At 35.1% G+C, this 21,511-nt stretch overlaps 1 protein-coding gene across 1 annotated transcript in view; it reads left to right on the top strand.

Annotated features, from left to right (window-relative positions):
* SEMA3D (semaphorin 3D) overlaps positions 1-14,483 on the top strand; it is a 134,997-nt gene extending 120,514 nt beyond the window's left edge. Inside the window, exons 16-17 of the mRNA XM_029233706.1 lie at positions 4,955-5,094; positions 11,876-14,483. Coding sequence (XP_029089539.1) covers positions 4,955-5,094; positions 11,876-12,301 — 566 coding nt within the window. The 3' untranslated portion in view covers positions 12,302-14,483. The remainder of the gene's footprint in view (positions 1-4,954; positions 5,095-11,875) is intronic.
* The last annotated feature ends 7,028 nt before the right edge of the window (positions 14,484-21,511 follow it).

The following is a 21,511-nucleotide window of genomic DNA, read 5'->3' as shown; positions in this document are numbered from 1 at the left end:
GTTTTTCCATTTCTTTAAATCGTCTTCAGTTTCCTTTATAAGTGTTTTACAGTTCTCAGTGTATATGTCTTTCACCTCCTCGGTCAGGTTTATTCCTAAGTATTTTATTTTTTTTTGATGAGATTTTAAAAGGGATTTTTTTTTTCTTCACTTTCTCTTTCTGATGCAACCAATTTCTGTATGTTGATCTCGTATACTGCTACCTGGCTGAATTTGTTTATCAATTCTCGTAGTTTTTGTGTGAAGTCTTTAGGGTTTTCTATATGTAGTATCATGTCATCTGCATACAATGACAATTTTACCTCTTCTCTTCCAACTTGGATAACTTTTCTTTCTTTTTCTTGTCTGCTTGCTGTGGCTAGGACTTCCAGTGCTATGTTGAACAGGAGTGGTGAGAGTGGACATCTTTGTCTGGTCTGGATTTCAGCAGGAAGGCTTTCAGCTTTTCACTGTTGAGTATTATGTTGGCTGTTGGTTTGTCATAAATAGCTTTTGTTATGTTGAGGTATGTTCCCTCTAAACTCACCTTGATAAGAGTTTTTATCATGAATAGATGTTGACTTTTATCAAATGCTTTTTCTGCATCTTTTGAGATGTGGCTTTGTTGATCATGTGGTTTTTGTCTTTCTTTTGTTGATTTGGTGTATCACATTGATTTGCATATGTTGAACCATCCTTGTGACCCTGGGATGAATCCAATTTGGTAATGGTGTATGATCTTTTTTACGTGTTGTTGGATTTGCTTTGCTAATATTTTGTTGGGAATTTTTGCATCTATATTCATCAAAGATACTGACCTGTAATTTTCTTTTTTGGTAGTGTCTTTGTCTCGTTTTGGTGTCAGGGTAATGGTGGCTTCATAGAATGACTTGTGGGAGTGTTCCCTCCTCCTCAATCTTTTGGAAGAGTTTGAGAAGGATTGGTATAGTTTCTTCTCTTATTGTTTGGTAGAATTCCCCAGTGAAGCCTTCTGGTTCTGGACTTCTGTTTGCAGGGAGTTATATTATTTCAGATTCTATTTCACTTGTAGTGATCAGTCTGTTCAAATTGCCTGTTTCCTTTTGATTCAGTTTTGGTAGGCTGTATGTTTCTAGAAACATGCCCATTTCTTCTGGGTTGTCCAGTTTGTTGGCATATAATTGTTCATAGTATTCTCTATCAGAGGCAATTTGACTCCCAGATTGATTGTCCAGTTCTGAACTCTCGCCTGTGTGCAAGACTTGTATGCTCTGTGCCTGCTCAAGAACCCCTCTCATATGCCTAATAAGAATCTCAAATTATACCTGGGAAAGAATTCTTGTCATTTTCTCTAAAACTTACTTGTTCTGCAGACTTCCCCATATTAATAAATAGCACCACCACTCACCCAACTGCTTTGTCAAAAAGCAGCTAGGAGTCATCTTTTCATGCTTCTCTTTCTTTTACATCTTATCACCAGCATCTCAGTACAGACCTTTGGCTCAGTGGTCACAACTGCCACTTCTCATCACCTCCACATGCCATCCTAACCAGACCCACCAGAACTCTTCAGTAGCTGCTAAACTGGTCTCCCTGCTTCCATGCTTGCCTCCCTTCAGTCTAGATCCCACTCAGTAGCCAGAGTAACCTCTTTCTAAACTTCAGTCACGGGGCTTCCCTGGTGGCGCAGTGCTTAAGAACCTGCCTGCCAATGCAGGGGAACACAGGTTTGATCCCTGGTCCAGGAAGATTCCACATGCCACGGAGCAACTGAGCCCGTGCACCACAACTACTGAGCCTGTGCTCTTGAGCCTGCGTGCCACAACTACTGAAGCCCGCGTGCCTAGAGCCAGTGCTCTGCAACAAGAGAAGCCACCGCAATGAGAAGTCCTCGCACCGCAGCTAAGAGTAGCCCCTGCTCCCCACAACTAGAGAAAGCCTGCGCGCAGCAATGAAGACCCAACGCAGCCAAAAAAAACCACACTTTAATCAATCAGATCCTGTCACTCCCTTACTCAGAATCTTTCACTAGCATCTTAGAGCAATTAGGAAACACTCCACGGCCTTTACCATGGCCTGCGAGATTCTACCTGATCTGCTTCCTAACACCTTGTCTGACCCTCGCATCACTGTGGCACAGCTTGCTCACAGGCTTTCTCTTTTTCAAAAGCGCCAGTCTGGTTCCTGCCTCAGCCCTGTTTGCATTTGTTTCCTCTGTACCTGAAGAACTCTTCACTTCAGGTGTGCACGTGGCTCCATCTTCACATCATTTAATCCTGGGATTGAAATGTTAATTTCTCAGAGACACCCTTCCTGACTAACCTACCTGAAATACCCTTCTCTCCTTCTAACCCTAATTATTCCCTAATCTGCTTTATTTTTACTTGTAATGCGTAACACAGCCAGATACTATATTCTTTATTTATTCATTCACTTGATTATTTTGTCTCTGTCACTGGAATATAAAGGTGGTGAATCTGCCTGTCATAGTCATCAGTATATTTCCTGCACTGAAAGCAATGCCAGTATGGTAGGCATGAAAGAATCTTTGCATAATGCATAGGTAAAAGGAAGGATACCCAGATGGAGAGCACTTGAGCTGTGCCTTAAGGAAACAATCAAATTTTACTAAGTAGATGAAGTAACAATTATTAAAATCAGAAAGAATTCATATAGGTTTTGTTAAGTTTGTGATGATCCCTCTGTTATTGTCTGGAGTTCACTCTACAGGTGCTAAGGAGCTATTTCATATTACTAAGAAAAGTTGTTTTTAAAAATAAAAGTAATTTATACCTGTTTGGTGACTGATAGGAATAGAAGCCAGAGACAGAGAATCAATTGTGAGAATTAAAGTAGAGATTATGAGGGCATTTACAAACTAAGCGTTTTCGATCTTAGGGGAGAGAAAGGGTCACATTTGAACACTTGTTTCTGGTAAAGAAGAAAGGAGATGACTTGCTTATAACCCACCATAAATATGTGTTGCATTGAGTCGGTCAAGTCTTGAATAACTGGCAAATAGCTGTTTTGTTTCTTCCTTCCTTCCTTTGTTCATTAATTGTTATATACTGTGATACTGCATGATTATTAATGATATAAAATCAGTAATTCATGTAGATGAACTGTGTTTAACCATGTTAAACACATATAATCTTGCTGCAGTGACTTCAGTGAAATGTCATATGTGTATTCTAAAGAAATATTCCAGATATTTCTCCATGAAAAAAAATTTTTGCCTGCAATCTGGAAGATTATTATCTTTAAAATTATTTTATACTTAACGAGAAGATATTCTGCTATTTAAAAACATTATTGTATACAACTTTTGCACTTTTAAAAATGGATAGTAACAGACATTATATATAGTATGTATGTATATATGTGTATGTGTATATGTATACATACATACATATAGGTTTAAAAATAGAAAATTTTAAACTCAGAGATAAAACAAACATTATCGGAAGAAACAATAAATTAATTTCCAGTCAAACTGATGCAGGGATGAACTTTGTTTCAAAGGGTCACTGTTTCTACTGATTTGAAAATGGATTTCTTATAATCAGCTCACTATTTCACTTTTCCAGTTGATTTCACTAATTTATCTTTCACTGAATTGACCAATTCTTTGGTTGAATCCGTCTAATTGAGTTTCTCCTTGCCCCATCACCTAAACAATCAGCCTGCATCCTCCCTGCTTTGTTCATGAACTCCCTTTGCTCAGGAAAATGGTATCTGTTACTATGAAGTGATGCGTGTCTTTCTCTTCCGTGATCGGCACTGGTGATCTTCCTGTGCATTAGGAAGTTATTAGCTGTGAAAATCGTGGCTATAATCTGTTAAATTGCCAGAAGAGAGTGGATAGATTACAGATTTCAAGTGGAATCCGCACATTTTGAAGGTTAGGTAAGGTTAATTCATAATGGGGTCAGCATGTTTGACTTAATCACTGCTGGTAAGACACAAATAAGTTCAAAAGAAGTTTCTTGAAAAGAAGCCTAACTGTTGGATGCACGTGCATTCATGCCATTTGCTGATAATTCTGCATGCTTAGGTTTAGGATTCACTTAGGCCCCTTAAGCCTTCCTCTGGTTTATGCCTAAAATGCTAAGTAGGCCCATCTGCAGAATTGAGACATGTGAATATACGATGAAACAGTGCATGTTTGGGCCAGGCTGAGAAGCTGTCATTTTTTATTTGATCAGATCTGAGCTGCAGATCTTAGATCACACATGGGACACAGCCTTTGGCTACTCTGGAAGGAATGTATTTCAGATGGTGCAGTTGATTTACGAGAATAAGGTGTCTGAGACACTGATCCTTTAGCCTCCCATTAACTATCTTATAGCAAATGCATGTTGGGCTATAATATCCCTCTTTGAATAAAAGAGAACATTTTTTGGTAGATAATACAGAGAAGGTCCTGATTCTGAGTATTAGAGCATCTAACTTATTAGCATCATCACAGAGTTTCATTAAGTATAGAGCACTGCACTGACTTTTCTGAGATCAAAATGTCATATGGTCATAACATATGGTTATATGTTATACGGTCAGCTCTGTGGACCAAATCATAATAGAATTTCTCTTTAGAGGTGAGATAAATTGCTCTACAGAAATATCTGCAGAATTAGTTATATTTTATATAAATTAAAAGGCATTAAAGCGTTAAAAGATGTTGAAGTTTATTCAGTTCAGCTCAGAGAGGCTCAGTGTTTAAAGTTAGATGTTGTGAATTCTTATTTAAAAAAAGAAATTGCAAAAAGTTAATATATTGATGAAAGAGTAAAAATTGCAGTGCGGGGATAGAGTTTTAAAAATCAATCTATTAGATAGTATTCTACTCTCAGGTTACAACATTATAACATGAATTTCCTTTCTCTTTAATAATGTGTATGAATCTTTCCTCCATGGCATCTGTTCTAAATCAGTCTATTTTCCCATTGCTTTTAAAATCGTGTCAAGGTTAATCTCCTATTCCATGTTTGCTTTCCAGGCATTAGTCATGAAGCTGCTGATGAAAAGGTGATTTTTGGCATTGAATTTAATTCAACCTTTCTGGAATGTATACCTAAATCCCAACAAGCATCTATTAAGTGGTATATCCAGCGGTCAGGAGATGAATATCGAGAGGAGGTAAGTTATAGTCATCAAAGAATGCTCACCTTGAGGGAAACAGTGTAAAACTTAAATCAAGTTTAGGTTGTGAGAGGAGATGTTCAACTTTTAGTGCCAAGTGGAGCTCTTATCACTACATGATAACAAGGAAAATAAAATTTTATACTCTCTAGCACCCAAGGTAACAATGCCTTTGAGATATGAATAGGCCAATTTAATGCAAATGTGTTAATAAATACATTTAAAAGCAAATTGAATTAAAAAAATACAGGATTCTTCTTCTACTTTTTATTTTTCATTGATGGTGTATATTTTAGAATAATTCCCTGATCAAGAACAAGACTTTCCCCCCACAAAAGCACAATGACTAAATTCTCTCTCTCATTGTGTTCAGTTTAGATCATAAAACATGTCAAGTTTGTACAGAAATGGAAGTATCTATCTTATCATATCATAGGAGCAAGTTGGATAAGTATCTGGACATCTGTACCTCTCCACTCTAGTGTATTAAAATTAAATCAACAGAGGGAAAAGTAATATGGATGCTCTACTCATCTTTTGACTTTTTTCTGTTTGTTTTTTTCTGACACATACATGTGATTAAAACATATTACAAAGATTTTGTGAGATATGTAGGTTATATATGTTACTGAATTTAATGAGATGAGTTTGGGTAGTCTGAGAAATCCTGTATTATTCAAATGTCATGTAACAAAGGTTAAATGACAGAATTTTTATATTTCTATTCTAATGCCTATGAGAAACCAGTGATACTCAATCTAGATTTCTAAAAACCCCAATATTAAACTAAGGACACTGTAATAGTAATGGAGTGAACACAGGCTCAGAATTAGATGCGTTGAGTAATGATTCTTTGGTAATATTACTGAGGACTGTGGGCTGGAATTTTCTAAGGTAAATAAAATCAATGCAAAAGTTACTGTCAAAATTAAATGAGAAAACATATACAAGAATGTGTATTTCAAAGCAGAGGATTACTCACAAGTGTAAAGTATGCATATAAAATTGCAGGCACTCTCTACTGGGAGGACGTGTGAAATACGAAAGAGCACTGATGATGTGTTCACCCTGACTGCTGAGGGTTCGTAAGCAGGTGGTGACTTCTCTAGCACTCAGTTTCTCTGCCATATAAGCAGGTGGACCAGATGTCCTCTAAAATATCAGCCTCCTTGTGAAGTCTACAAACACTTAAATAGTATATGTAATCGGTCAGACATTACTGTGTAATAGTGGTTCTCAACCTCAGGTAGTTTTGCTCCCAAGGTATTCACATTTAGCAATACCTGGAGACATTTTTGGTTGTCACGACTGGGTGGATGGAGGATGCTACTGGCATCTAGTGGGTCGAGGTCAAGGATGATGCTACCATCCTGCAATGCACAATACCTCACAATAGATAACCATCCATCTCACCCAAATGTCAGTTGTGCTAAGGTTGAGAAACCTTGGAGTCAAAGAACCAAATTTTATCATAAGTGATTAATGTAAAGATATGTTCCACTGTTACATTAAGAAATTATCATTCTCTTCGTCTGAGAATAATTTCTCTATCAAAATATTGACCCTTCACATACTTAATACTAAGGGAATAACTTCCTTCTTTATTTCAGATTTCTCTGGTAAAACTTGATTCTTCATTGTTCCTAACATCCATAAGTTCTAAGAATATGGCATATCCATATTTATACTAAATATTTATTTTAAGAGTCTCACTGTTTACCAATACATATTGAAGTTTTACCTGACATAGAGGTGATTTAATTTCAAGATATAAAGCATTTATTATTTATCCATGAAATATTGCAAGGACATTATCTGAATTTTTGTAACATGCATATTTTCTTTTCGATATATTGCAGTATTTTACTTTTGAATATCCCAAGTGACTATTTTTAATTTTATAGTTAATAAAGTTTGATAATTTCATTTAAATATAATTTTTTAATGTTTTTTTTTTTCTCCATGACAAATTTAATCTGACTTTTAAAAAATGTGGAACTCTGCTTGGGGTACTCTCCCAGCTATAGAGATGTACGTTTGCCTATGCATGTTTGCACTCACATCTTTCATGTTTCCTGAAAATGCTATACATTACTTTAATGTATGTTTTAAGTATATCAGACAGTCATGGTGGTAGCATGCTCCATAAATTTCAATGGAGCAGAAATAGTGTATTTATTGATTTATACTTTAAAATATTTTAGCTATAATGTTTCAACTGGTATTTTCATCTACCTTTGTAAATAGTTATACATTGTCCAGGAATATGCAGTACTGCTTCCTGAACTGAGGAAAGGGGCAAAATCCAGACTAGATTTGAAGCATTTTTCCCAGCAGGATACCCTCTGCTCTTTACCAAGAAGGTCACAGTTAGAAATCTTTCCGCCACTCAAAAAAAGAAAAAAAAAAAAAAAAAAAAAAAAAAAAGCCTGAGGGAAGGCCCAGGATCTCCTGTGGCACAGAGGCTGTCACCAGGTTATTCTCTGCCAGGAGGAGAACATTTCCTTACTGAGTTGTTTCACAGTTGGGTGCTGTTGGGGAGGTCATGAGTCAGTTATTCACTGACTTTCTTATAAAGCTGTTCTTGAAATTGATGATGTTTGTGCTGTAACTAGCAAGTTAATCGCTCCCCAAGCTTCTGTTGAACTTCTGAGATCTGAATAAATAAAAGAGGCAGTACCTTATACCATTTGTGATAGTAATTTTTCTGTGGATTTTTGAAACATTTTAAAAACATCTTCAAATATTTGTATTTTTCTATCTGTAGGTCTTCATTTTGTTTTTGTTGCTTTTATTATAAAAGCAATATAAATGGTTTTGAAAATAAACAACTATGAGACCACTAAGTGTAGATAAGCACAAATACTATTCTGACGTCTATTCCACCTTCTTTTTTTCCTACTTACCACTACACTATAAGCATTTTCCCCTGCCATTCAATTTTAATACCATGTTTCCTGTCCCACATCCCTGCCATCCTGATGACACAGTCATCCACAGATGTTCCATGTTTTATTAAGTTCACGTAACCTCTTAAAAAAGCAATCAACTTTCCTTTAGCTAAATCTTTCTCTACTTGTCTATTTTCTTAGGACAAATTCTTAAATGTAAAATAAGTGAGTTAAAGACTTTAATTATCTTACAGCTTTGGATAAACAAGTGCATATTGCTAATTTCTCATCAAAATCACCATATTGGTAAATTTACGTATCATTTGCTTGGTTTATGTTGATATATTCATTTAAAAATTATTTTAACAAACCCCTTTATATTATAGATATTATCATTTTAATGTTATGCATATTATATGTAACTTTTTATTGTTTTCTATCTGTAAAAATTTTTGTGTGTCCCTAACACACACAAGTTTTATGTTTTATATAGACAAATCTATTGATTTATATCTATATTTCTCACTTGTGCTTAGAATTTCCTTCCCCAATGAAACAGCAAATATATATTTTCTAGTCATTTTATGATTTTATTTTTACAATTACAGTTTACATTTTATATTTACATTTAATTAAAGATATTAGTTAATCTAGGAGTGAGTTATGTATTCATTCGATTTTTTTTTCTTTAAATAATGAGCCAGTTGCCTCGGCACTATTTTTAAATAAGTCATCTCCTATGTTTGTTGAAGAAGGGAGATATTCTTGAATCCCTAGTCACTTCCAAGACACGTGCAGTGCTTTCGCTATGAAAGACCTGACAGGTGAATTATATGCAAAGGAATTACCATTAGGCTGCTATTATCAGAGAAGGAAGTCACTGACCTTTACCTGCTGTTTAGTACCTAACTGTCCTTTGTCCCTTACCATGTTTCTCTTTTCACTTCAAATGAATTGCCCTTCACTGAAGATCTACATTGAATAATGCCAAATTTATTATCCTTGCTCACATTAAGCAAATGGATAGTTGACCCCGGTTCAAGCATGGTTTTGATATGTAAGGCTGAGCAGTTTTTACTTATCACTTCTAGAGTGAAGAAAATTCCATGAGTTTAAATCACTGGTCAGAGATTACATTATCTCTTTGTAGAGGAGCTGAATTTTCTAAATTGACTGTGCTGACATTTCACTGTCGAGATGCAGTCTGCATAATGCATCCTATTCCAGCATGGAATGAAAGCACTACAGAGAATGGGAATGTAAAGCAGGCAAATGTTAATCAACCACTTAATTTCTGGGTCACAGATTTCTATCTCTAGACTGCAAAAATCCTATGAAAATACATCAATTCAAAATGTGTTTTATTAGAGATGCCATTTCATGAAAGGCATAGTTTTGAAATTTTAGGAAGAGAAAAAAATCACTTAAATAATCTAATAGACTTTTTGATCTAATAAATCCAAAAAGAAATTCATTAAAGCAAACTTTTTATCTGTAGGTCAAAAATCAAAAGAAGAAGTAAGCATTCCATCAAAGAAAGGAAAGGTGAAGGACCACGATGGAGTAATGAAATGTCAGGTGTTTATGAAACCCTGAGTCCTGTTAGGGACAGAAGTAGACTGGAAAGGAGGGAAGGGGGCCAGACTTCAGAGTAAAATAACATAAATGGGACACAAAAAGAGAATAGCAAAAATAATGATGAAGTGTTGCATAGTATGTGTGAAGTCACAAAGTCATCATTCCTTCCTGTCAGAAGCTTAAAAAGGACAATAAAAACTAGTGACTCAGAGCTGTGACAGTCTCTAAAAGCCACATTAAACGCAGTTTAAACATTAGCAAGAATACCAGCTAGGAAAGAACACCCAGAGATGAAACGGAACGGAAGTCACGCACTTTGGTCATCATGCTGGTAACCACAGGCCATTTTCCGTTAAAGAATTACTGAAGTAAAGGCTTCAGAACATCACCTCTCCAGCAATATGGCAGCAGTCTACGATGCTGCTAATAATACTTCACACTCAACCTTCAGAGAGCTTTACTTTTAACACCCCAAATACACCGTACGCTGTGTCACCAACTTGATAAATGGGACACCAATTGGGGAAGATAAATGAGTAGTCATAGGAAGCAGAGCAGATAGGGACCAGAACGTGGGCTGTGGAGTCAGAGTTTCAATTTCATGTTCTAAGATATATTTAAATGAAAAAACAATAATTCCTACAATAAAATTATTTAAAGGAAGATATGTAGTATGTGTTACATTTGAGATTGATATTATTGTTTAAGACTGATCCTTTAGAGCTCTACCAATTCAAATTCCCTTTTATTTTTGGCAGCAGATCCCTATAGTTTCTGAGAATGTAAGTTACTTCAACATTAATTTGTATTACAGTAGCATTTAAAAATATGTGGGCCTTTAGATAAATCCATTAGGGAAAAAAAAAAAAATCGACTACACACCAATTCACCAAATGGGCAAAGTAAGGGAAACAAACAAACAAACCCCTGACGGTGTGGATTCGTTGTAGCGCAAGGGCAGGGCTGGAGACCATTCAGCCTCATTAACCAGGGATCTGAGCTGTGACCTGCCTTTGGCCTTGTGTGGTACCCCGCCAGCTGCACTTCTCTGGCATAGAAGGTGGTTGGCCATATACTTGTTAGTTAACTGGGCTGGTAGCCAGAGATGTTTCTTTGCCTTTTCTCATATTTCCAGAACTGGAGGGATTTTTCCTACATATTTTTCACATAAAGATGCAAAGTATAGTCCACCCACTGTGAATAAATTTAATTTAGCCGTCTTTATGCCTCCTTGATTTCCATCAACTCTAAGTCTACAATACAGGGGCAGATGTGTAAACTGGGAAATCTTCCAGACTTCTTTGTTGTTATTCTACTTAATGCTGAGCTGCTCAACAATACTCCACATTAAACAGGGCTCTTGTGTCGGTAAACATGCCTGTAGTTTATTGAAGATAGGTTCTCTATTCACACCAGATTGGAGGCCAGGCAAGCTTAAATGTTTGAATTGTCTTTCAGTACTACTGCTTCAAAGGGCAGAGAGCGTCACATTTCAGTGGAGGTTCTTTTTGTTCATTGAGCTTTCTCACACTTGAAATCACATTACCATGTTATAGTATACTGAGGTATGGCAAATATTTCCACAAATGACATAGTCTAAAGTATCATACAGACATAAAGTATCAAAATTCAATCCATAGTAAAAAGAGAAATTCAGCTTTAAATGTTGCTAAACTTCTGACTATATGGTCCTATTCAGTACAGCCCTGACATCCAAAAGGCTGTATCCTCCATGCCTTTCCACTTGACTTTTAACAAGTCACCACTTACAGTTTCCATAAGTGGCTCAGATCATTTATTTGGCAATATCTAGCCAACATTAAATTCCTTTTGGAATGACTGCTCTCTTCTACGTTACAGGTAGTAGTGTGCACTAAAGCTCTTTTTCTACACAATGACTGTCAAGAGTCACATTCTAGCTCTGAAATTCAGAAACAAATTGGTGTTCTTAGTACTCCAATTAGTATCTGAAATCTTTGTAAAGATGGTCAGTTGATAGTTTCCAGGTTTACTTCATTAACTTTCACAGCTTTTTATTCCTATCTGGAGACTGGAAGAAAAACTAACTATATTCCAAAGGCTCAGTTAGATGTAATAAGACGCACCCATACATCTTTGGGGGCTGTTACTTTAGTTGAAAGAGAGTTTAGTCACTCCCTTCGACTATGGCTGACAATACTATGCTTAATGACAGAGAGACAGGGATTGTATCTTTTAGGTTCATCTAAGTAAAACTATGTAGCCTCTTTGCTTTTGTTCATAGCCCTCTCTGTTTCTCATTTATTGCCTATATTTTTCCAATTCTGCAGTTGAAACCCGATGAAAGGATCATCAAAACAGAATACGGGCTACTGATTCGAAGTCTGCAGAAGAAGGACTCTGGGATGTATTACTGCAAAGCACAGGAGCACACTTTTATCCACACCATAGTGAAGCTGACTTTGAATGTCATTGAGAATGAACAGATGGAAAATACCCAGAGGGCAGAGCACGAGGAGGGGCGGGTCAAGGATCTGTTGGCTGAGTCACGGTTGAGATACAAAGACTATATCCAAATCCTTAGCAGCCCAAACTTCAGCCTCGACCAGTACTGCGAACAGATGTGGCACAGGGAGAAGCGGAGACAGCGAAACAAGGGCGGCCCAAAGTGGAAGCACATGCAGGAAATGAAGAAGAAACGAAATCGAAGACATCACAGAGACCTAGAAGAGCTTCCTAGAGCTGTGGCTACATAGTTTTCTATTTAATTTAAAGAAAAAGAATCCTTCACCTGCAAAAATACTGTCTTCTGTTTTATTCATCCTTATATTAACTCATAAGAGCTTTCCATGGAGTTTTGCTAAAGCACAAGAACAGTAATCTGAATAAGACTGTATCTGGTGGATATGGCATTAGCAAGGGCAAACCATTCATCTGAACCAATTTTCCAAGAACTAAACTTATACCTGCAAAGTATCAGAATTATCTCAAAAGAGGGGCTTTACATTTGTAAATGTTTTACACTCTGAGTTTTTGAATTTATTATGTTACATAAATAACTGAGCTAAGAAAGTGTCAAATTTGACATTGTAATAAGGTGCTTTATTTCCCTTGCATGGCCTTTAAGCACGGAGTTGACCTTGCAATTGTGCTATATGTTCTTATGAACAGATACATCATTCCACTCTAGAACTGGCTACCTGGTGGTAGGTTTGGAGGGAAGACATAAGATACAGCTCACATTATCAACAGGAACTTTCCCAGTGAGCCATTCACTCTTGGTGCATGGTTTGGGAATTTGGAGAGGTGCATTACTCCTTTCAGACTCCAGGGGTTACATTTAGTGTCCTGGAGCATTGATTTACTGAAGGGCATAAATGTTCCTCCCAGGATTCCTTATGACTTGTCAGGATAACAGGTTCACAGAGAGAAGTTGGTGCTCAGTTATGTGTCTTTAGAATATATGCTGAGCTTTACAGGGACAGAATGCTTAATATTTTAATAGGATATGGGAAAGCATTTTAATAAAATAAGGGAAACATCATGATGTATACTGCATCCTAATGGGAAAGCACGCAGCTGGGATTTGTTAAGAGAAAGAAAGAAAGACAGCCATAAATTCTGGCTTTGGGGAAAACTCACATCCCCATAAAAAGGAAGAACAATCACAAATACAGTGCGTGAAATGTACTGTAGCTTTACTCACTGGAATATAAGTAGCTGCCAATTTGTAATCCATCTGTTAAAAAAAACCCTCTAGATTATAACAAACTGCTAGCAAAAGTCTGAGGAAAAGTAAATTTTCTAAAGGATCATGGGAAAAATGAATACAAATTTATTTACAACCAATGGGATTTCAGTATGTACTTCTCTTTTTTCTAAAAATGCATCATGCTCTATAAATTATTTCTATTTACTGCCTTATGCTCTCCCAAATATTGGATTATTAGATTTTATTTGAGTGAATAGGAAAAAACAATATATACATATATAGAGAGAGAGAATTAGGTAGACAACAGTGGTGGGGAGTGGTAATACTATATATTTGTTGAATAACAGAACAAATGCAAAAATTTTGACAACGGAAAGGGTTAAATTAACTCTTTGACATCTTTTCTTCACACAATCTTTTTGCATTTCTGAGATTATATGCTGTAATTCAAGTAGCATTGTTTTAGTAATTTAATAATAAGTAAGCCTACTGCATGTAAAGAAAACAAACTCACAACATTAACATAAACATTTTTTCACATTTTGTTAGCACTTGCAAATGTTTCCAATGTGTCCTTTCCTCTGAATATGTATGGTATGTTTCCTGCCTGTTTAAGAAGGACTCACCTTTCCTTCGTATAACACAAAACCCTTAGCCTTCTTCTGTTTTGCCTTTTCATGCCGTTTTTGGTGTGAAATGAAAAATTAGTCACTTCCTCACATGGAAGGCAGCTTTTCAGAAAACTAAATAGCAGGCATAGCTCGTTTCTCATGCATTCTACGTGTCTTGAAAAGAAAAGCCTGTGAGAACCCTGTGATTATAGGGCAACTTATCAGAGTTCAGTATCATGTCTGTGACTGGCTTTACGCTCAAAACGTTCTATCTTGCATTCATGGTGTTTGCATTGTTTACCTACTCAAAGTAGTCACACTGATCTATGAGGTTAAGTCACCTTTTGATACGATACTCATAAATATGTGTCGATGTTTTACTGTAAGGAAAACTTAAGGAAGATAGTTTTTTTTTTTTAAGTGAACCAGAACAAATCACTCTATTAAAAAGTAATTCATAAGAATAGTTGTAGCAAGATCAGACTGCTAACAAGAGTGTTTGTAACTTGATTTGCAGGCTCAAAATGTTCCAGGAACTCATAGTAAGCTCAAAGCTCTAAGTAGGAGCATGTTTTTTAAAAGATTTCCAAATATTTGTATATCAGACAGTAGTGATCAAATTATGGATGGCTTTGGGAAAATTTCATGAAGCTCAAATGTTAGGATTGACTTGTGAAAATAAATTTGGTTTTCATCAAAATATGAATGTCCAAGCCATTTTTTAATTAATTCTTTCTAATCTTAGTTATTCAGAAAAAATTGGGGGGGACATTTTAATTTACAGCTAATATTCTGGCTGCTTTGGATCTAAAGCTATTAATTTATGATAATTAAAATATATTTGAAATATTGTTAGTAAAATAAAAAGTCATATAATAAATAAACCATATGGGCAAGGATTTATGTGTATTTATAAAGACAGAAGACATCTAAGCCACTATGTTTAATTTTTTAATCTTTTAATTGCCTCGAACACTTAGAAGAACAGTGTGAATATATTAAATCTAGAGATGAGATACAATATATATACTTCCTCACCACTGAAAGTTTTTACCAAATTTTCTCTGAAATAATGAAAAATGAAATTATAGTTAATAGTTTCAAATACTTTTGCTAAGCAATCAGCTCTTTATGGAGAGGTCTTAAAATGTCTATGTTTATTCTTGGGTTTATATTTTTTCCCCTGTTTTGAATACGTATGGCTCTGACTTGCATATTCTCATCTGCATTTCACACCAGCTATTTCTGCTGCTAAATGGAATCCTGACAGTCTGCATTCATTTACATTCAGTTTATTGGGAATGTTAAGAGTTTGTTTAGAAAGGGATAGTCTAAATAATTAATTTATATATAAACTGTTTCTTCCCCAAAGAGCTCAAAACACTACATTCACATTATTGAATAAACATTTTTGAAAACCAACCAAATTATTTAAGAAATGGAAAACGGTCACAGAGCAATTTAGAAATTTGCAAAAGCCACAACAGTAGTGAAAAAATTATAATTCACACCATACCTCATCCATCCGCTGACTAAATAATGCTTATTTACAACATGCTGCGTGCAAAATGGTCTTACTCTTGAATTTTTCCTTTGGTCTATGTTTCGGTTCTTTACATGCTATTAATTTTTGCTTCTGCTGAATTGTGTAGACTCAACTAAAAAATAAGTTTACAGTTGTCGGTGCCTGTTTTTCCACATTACATTGAAAATTAAATTTTCAAGGACGGTTTGGTAGCATCCAGATGTCTACAAAATACTAAATTGGACCAGAGCATTAATTAAACACTGATACTTTAAATTTAAATATGATATTTCATATATATCATAAATGAAAGTAGAAATCAAAACGGAAATAGCCTCCCTTTAGAATTTGTCTTGGACAACGTGTTGGAACTCATTAGCCTTACTGGGAATGGATAGTTTAGTAAAAAGAGATATTTGAAATGTTTTTATAGAAAGAAATATTTTTTTCTCACAGTAAATGACCACAGTATTTAAATAATTTAATTTGCATGTGAGATTAAAAAATGAGATCTAAAATTCCAACATTGTACACATTGACAGTGCAAAGACAGGAACATGCACATGACTTATACCTCTCATTTAAATATTTTGTCCTATAAAGTATTTATGGTAAGTTTGATATAGGTGATTTGGGGGTGAAGGGCAAAAATCTGTCACTTAATTGTGTAATTTAATTCTTAATAATTGTAAGTGGTTAGCAATCTATTTTGAATTTGTAGTTTTGCTATTTTAAAAGAAATGTAGTCTTGTAATCTAAAATAATGGAAAGTTGTTAAGTGTATATTTTGGTTGTATTCTAATAAAATACAAACATTAGTGTTCTATGGTTATTAACAGAATGTTGGTTTGTGTGCAATTTTGTTTTCAAACCCTAAACATGGTAACCAGATTTTATACATACACTCGCACTAAATCAAATACCAAGGAAAATATTTCCTGACAATTTTTAGTGGATATAGTTTGCACTGTAAGTATGCAGTAATTTCCCTTATGAAAGAAAAGAATAAGTTTCTCTCCCCAATTAATACAAGTATTACAGTTAAGCTTTACTGTGATTTAAATTTAGACTTTGGTAGACTGAATTAATATTACTACTCCAAGTAACTACTTTTAAGATTTCCAACTACCATTCTATAAGTGAAATTTAAAACTACTCATCGATGTGTTTAGTACTGTATGAGTATACTTCTTTAAAGGCAGAGGCTGAGGTTTTTGTTTTTGCTTTATAAAGACCTTTCTTGAATTTCTTTTAGAGAAAATTATATTTCTTGTTAATTTGGTACACACATAAAGGATATTTTGTGTTTACAAAGAGATATTATGATATCCCCTCCAACTTGTAATGAAATAAATTGTAGGGATGTTGTATAGAGAAATGTCACGTTTTCTGAGGGCTCTGACAAGCTTCGAACATAAGAATTTATAGTAGTATATATACATAACATCTTTAAAAGAAAAAAATGTATATAGGGCACTCTTAGGTGGATCATGTCCAAGCTGTTACTATAAATAAAATACAACAGAAGATTAATAATTGAAAACATTCCAGTTGTATTTGTTTGAATATAGAATGTCACGTGAGTGATTCTCAAGACAAAAGAAACAGAAGTTTAGCATTTGAGAATCAAAAGCATCTATAACCACACAACTTACCCTCTTTAACATGATTTGCTAGTCCAGGAAACTCTTGCCTAGGAAGATGAAGCTGCGAATAACTTTACTGTTTGTTTCAGAAGCTCATATACTTTTCATTTGTGTATATACTGCTACAAACACATCTTGGACAGGGATTTGGCAATATCCAATGAAGTGTAAAATGCACATACTCCAAGAACCAGCTTTTCGCAATTAAGTATATACCCTTGAGAACCCTCTCCACATGTGCAGTAACAGACATTTTTAAAAACATTTATTGTAAGATTAATTATATTAGAAAAAAGAGAACAATCTATATATTCTACAAAAGGAGAACGGATAAATTGAAGTATAGTCACTAAATGGATACAGAAGTTTAAAATGGGAAAAAAAAAAGAGCTACATTCATCAACATAGAAAAACCTCAGAAACAATGTTAAAGGAATAGAATCAAGGAGTACAGGAAAGCAAAAGGAATTATACTAGGTATATCAAGTTGAAAGAAGCAAACGATACTGCTTATGGATACATACATTCATCTGTAAGCAGTAAACATAAAAAAAATTTCTGGAAAAGTTAAGCACCATATTCAGAATATGTTTTTCTCTAAGAAATAAGAGAATGAGGACACAGGGAGCTATGACTGTTTCAATATATATATTTTAAAATCTAAACTCAATATTATATTACATATATTTGTAGGAACTAGTATATTTAAGTGTTAATATTTCACAAAGTTGGGCGTTGGGTTATAATTTAAATATATTACTCTCAACATAATTCTGTGTGCTTAAAATATTTCATAATAAAAAAGCAGATGAACGCTCTACATCTCAATAAAAGAACAAGTTAGCAGTAAAATCTAAAAAGAGAAAGAAAAAGACAGGGAAAGAGAGAAAAGAATAACATATAGAAATATTAGATATGCAGCCATCATAACAGATGCAACTTTCCAGTTCCCCTGACTCTTACATTATGGACTTTCTTGGACACCCTGATTATTTTAAAAATGTGACAGCTAGGACCTTGTTTGGCCTCACGGACCCTGGAATAATGCCTATTTTTCAGAGCAACGCCTTATTGTTACGGAAATGCCTAAGGTATCTAGGATATGGAACTATGTGCTTAACATGCCAAAGGGCTCCAAACAGCTGAGGTGGCCTTTCTTGGATTGAACAGTGTTCAAGATTGATATTTCAAATAGACAGCTCCTTCTTTCTGGCTTACATATAAAATTGATAAGCCAACTTATGCTCTTTAGGTAAGCTGAAGAGGGACGAGAAATGTTTATATCTTGCAAAATGTCTTTAAATGATCTCATGAACCATTATTTTCTATGGGAAAGATTTTATATAAATATAATTCTCATTTTTCGTTTACTGTGGATGTTTTGCTCATGTGTAGAGATGGGTCAAAATTTAGCCCAACGTTTTTGCAGTTTGCAAATTCTCAATTTTATTGGGTCCTGTTAATGAGGGGCTAGTACATTTAAATACACATTGTATGAGTAGAAGGGGGCATATTCAGAGAGTATTCATTTAAAGTACATAAACTTGGATAAGAAGAAAATGAAACCAATTTACCAGATAGGAAGTTATCATTTAGAGTCAGGAAAGGGGTTGTTTAATGGGCCATATCCCTCTAAGCTTTTAATATATTGAAACAAATTACTATCAGGTAATTATCTCCAATTATTGAATTGTGTTATAATTGCAGCCCTTTCCTACAGGTCATTTTTACTATTGAAAAACAAATAAAAACTTAAAATCTCCTGTGGTAATTTGTGTCGTTACAGTTAGTCTTTATAGACATTTGGAAGTAGTCTTAGGTTTCAGTGCCCACAGGCAAAGTTAAGTGTGAGAATAACCATATCTTACTCAGGTGTGGAAATCATAGAAAGCTGGCCAAGAAGTCAAGGGTCTGATTGTTAGGAACTTTATGATTCAGACGAGATAGAGATTTAATCCTGCAGACAGGGGGAGACATTTTGGTATTTTTAATCAGAGACATGATATAATGAGATTTTCATCAAATCTGCATTTGAGAAATAAACATAAAGTGAAAAATGACCCCTTAATTTCTATGTTTTGCAGCTGGATGGATGACAGTTTAAAAAAAAACAAAACAGGAATTATAGTGGGGAAAAAAGGAGGTTAGGGTGGGAAGATCATAGTTTCTTTGGGATGATTTGAGGAGTTTGGGATGTGAGTTTGGGATGATTTGAGGAGTGTCTGGTAGACAGTTTGATATACGGGTGTGATGCTCAGGAGAAATGAAAGCTGGAATTATTGTGTGGTCACTGGTATAAATGACAGAAGTAACATAGTAGGGGATTCAGTGAATACAAGCAAGTTGGGTGGTCATTTTAGCCTAAATTAGTGTGTCTCCTGATGTGGGTTATCATTCATTTCTCTGTACCTCAATGAGGTGTCTCTAAGGTACCAAACAACTTAAAAATTTATGAATTTTTCTTATATCTTCCACCAGAAACTAAATTTCTGGAAGACAAAATCTCTATTCTTAATATCTAGTGCAGTCTCTGGCAACTAAAAACCAGTTAAACCTGTGCTGTAAAACGACAAGTTTTCCTCAAAACTGTTATGATTCATTACTTAAGGAACTAGTAAGAAAAAATTCCCCCAAATGGAAGCATTTTCTAAAATTCCTACCCCATGTTCTGCTTTTTAAATCAAATTGGTAAATTGATGAAGGTCTATTTTCATTTTGAATGTTCATCTGTTTTAAACAAAACGATTACAAACGGGCGTTGGTTTTTTTTTCCTTTGATTCAGGTGGTCTCAGTGCCATAATCTACAAGGTTTAAACTGGTAGAAAGAAGGTCCATATCATTTGTAATGGTTGGTTTGTTGAAACACAAGGACTTTGAAGAGGTCTTTGAAGAAAACTTTAAACATTTAAGTTCGTAGCACAGTCAAGAATATAGATTTCTCTAATAGATATTCTTTGGTTAATCATATTTTAAATTATCTTATTTGTGCCATAGCATTTCCCTGTTCAATTTACATTAAAGAGCACATAACTCTTAAATGGAATCTTCTTGGGAAAACATTCTACTAGACCTTTAAAGTCCAGTGCTAACTGAGAGTAAACCAAAGTTATAACCCTGTTTATCCATTTTCAATCCTGTTTATGTTGTCTCAAAAATGCAGTTGAATTAGGCATATTGGTTACATTTACACATTTTATCAATCAAATAGCAAAAGTTAATTTCTCTCACCGACTTAGAACTATTAAGATGTATTACTTAAGATGCCTCATGTATTTTATAAAGGGAAATATTGACATATGAGAGTTTCCGTTTTTATCTAAACTCAGGCTGCTATATGTAACTAGAGCAGAAATCAGCTTTTCAAGGTCCTGCTCCTGAAAAACAAGCATTCCTAGCCATTGGCAAAGGTTAGAACTACCTGCTTTCTTTATTATATAACAAACAACAATCCTTTCTTTTGGACACTTAATACTCATTAAAGCTACTCATAAATGCATTTATATAGCAGTGTTTTACACTTCTAGTGAACAAATTTAATTAACAAAAAATGATAATTCTTTTTGAGTATATGGAGAGTTGTCCGAAATTTATAAGATGCAGATGTATATCTGGGGAATCTCAGTAGGAACACCACACCAAACACATTTAGAAACTCTCCTTTGTTTTCCACTTTATCTCACCAAGGGAGCGACTAATATGAAGTGGTTTGTTGCATCTCATGAAAAGATGGCAAATTGGATAAGGTTCGATTCATGCTTCTCAATGTCAATATTATGGTGCGAGGGATGATGGGGACCAAGGGGAAATAAAAGTGCGCTCAATTCTTGTATTACTGGTAGGAAATAAAGATTTTGATAAATATAAGGAATCAGTAACGGTGAATTAATTGGAGTATATGGCTTAAGGACAAACTCCATAAATATTAAAAAAAAAAAAAGAATGGGGATCCATTCCAAGTCAACATAAACAAGTGGGGATTTATAGCTAAGAAACAGAGTTGGGGTCAGTGGATGGAAAATACTAAGAAAAAAACATCAGTGGTAAGGAGAGTCTCTGCCTAAACTGACTTGACAGGATTCTTGCTAAAACTGGGTGATGCAGGCCCAACAAAGACGGACACTGAGGTCCAAGATCAAATTAGTTGAGAAGAGGCCTTAAAGAAGCCTAAGATTTGGTCAAGGAAAGTCTTTGTCAGTGTGGCATCCCCAAGCCCAGGAAGTGGGGTAGTGGAGGACGCTGGAATACACATGTGTACCCTGGGGTATTCACATGCGTCTGCTTGAGGCCCCTTGAAGTTCAGGAAGCAGAGAGAGTCATGGGCCTGAGGCCTCCATTTATACTCTTGCCCCAGCCCTGCAAATATAATGGGCTAGCCTAGATATGGGGATAAAATAAACAAGCAAATAAGCAAAGAAAAAGGATTTGCATGATCCAATGATAACAATGTGTGATGAACTGTGGACTGTAACCT

This window comes from Monodon monoceros, unplaced genomic scaffold (assembly GCF_005190385.1).
Source record: "Monodon monoceros isolate NGI ecotype Baffin Bay Population unplaced genomic scaffold, NGI_Narwhal_1 Super_Scaffold_2, whole genome shotgun sequence".
Classification (NCBI taxonomy): Eukaryota; Metazoa; Chordata; class Mammalia; order Artiodactyla; family Monodontidae; genus Monodon; species Monodon monoceros.
The sequence above is the reverse complement of the archived record's forward strand: the minus strand, read 5'-3'. Positions and strand labels throughout refer to the sequence as shown.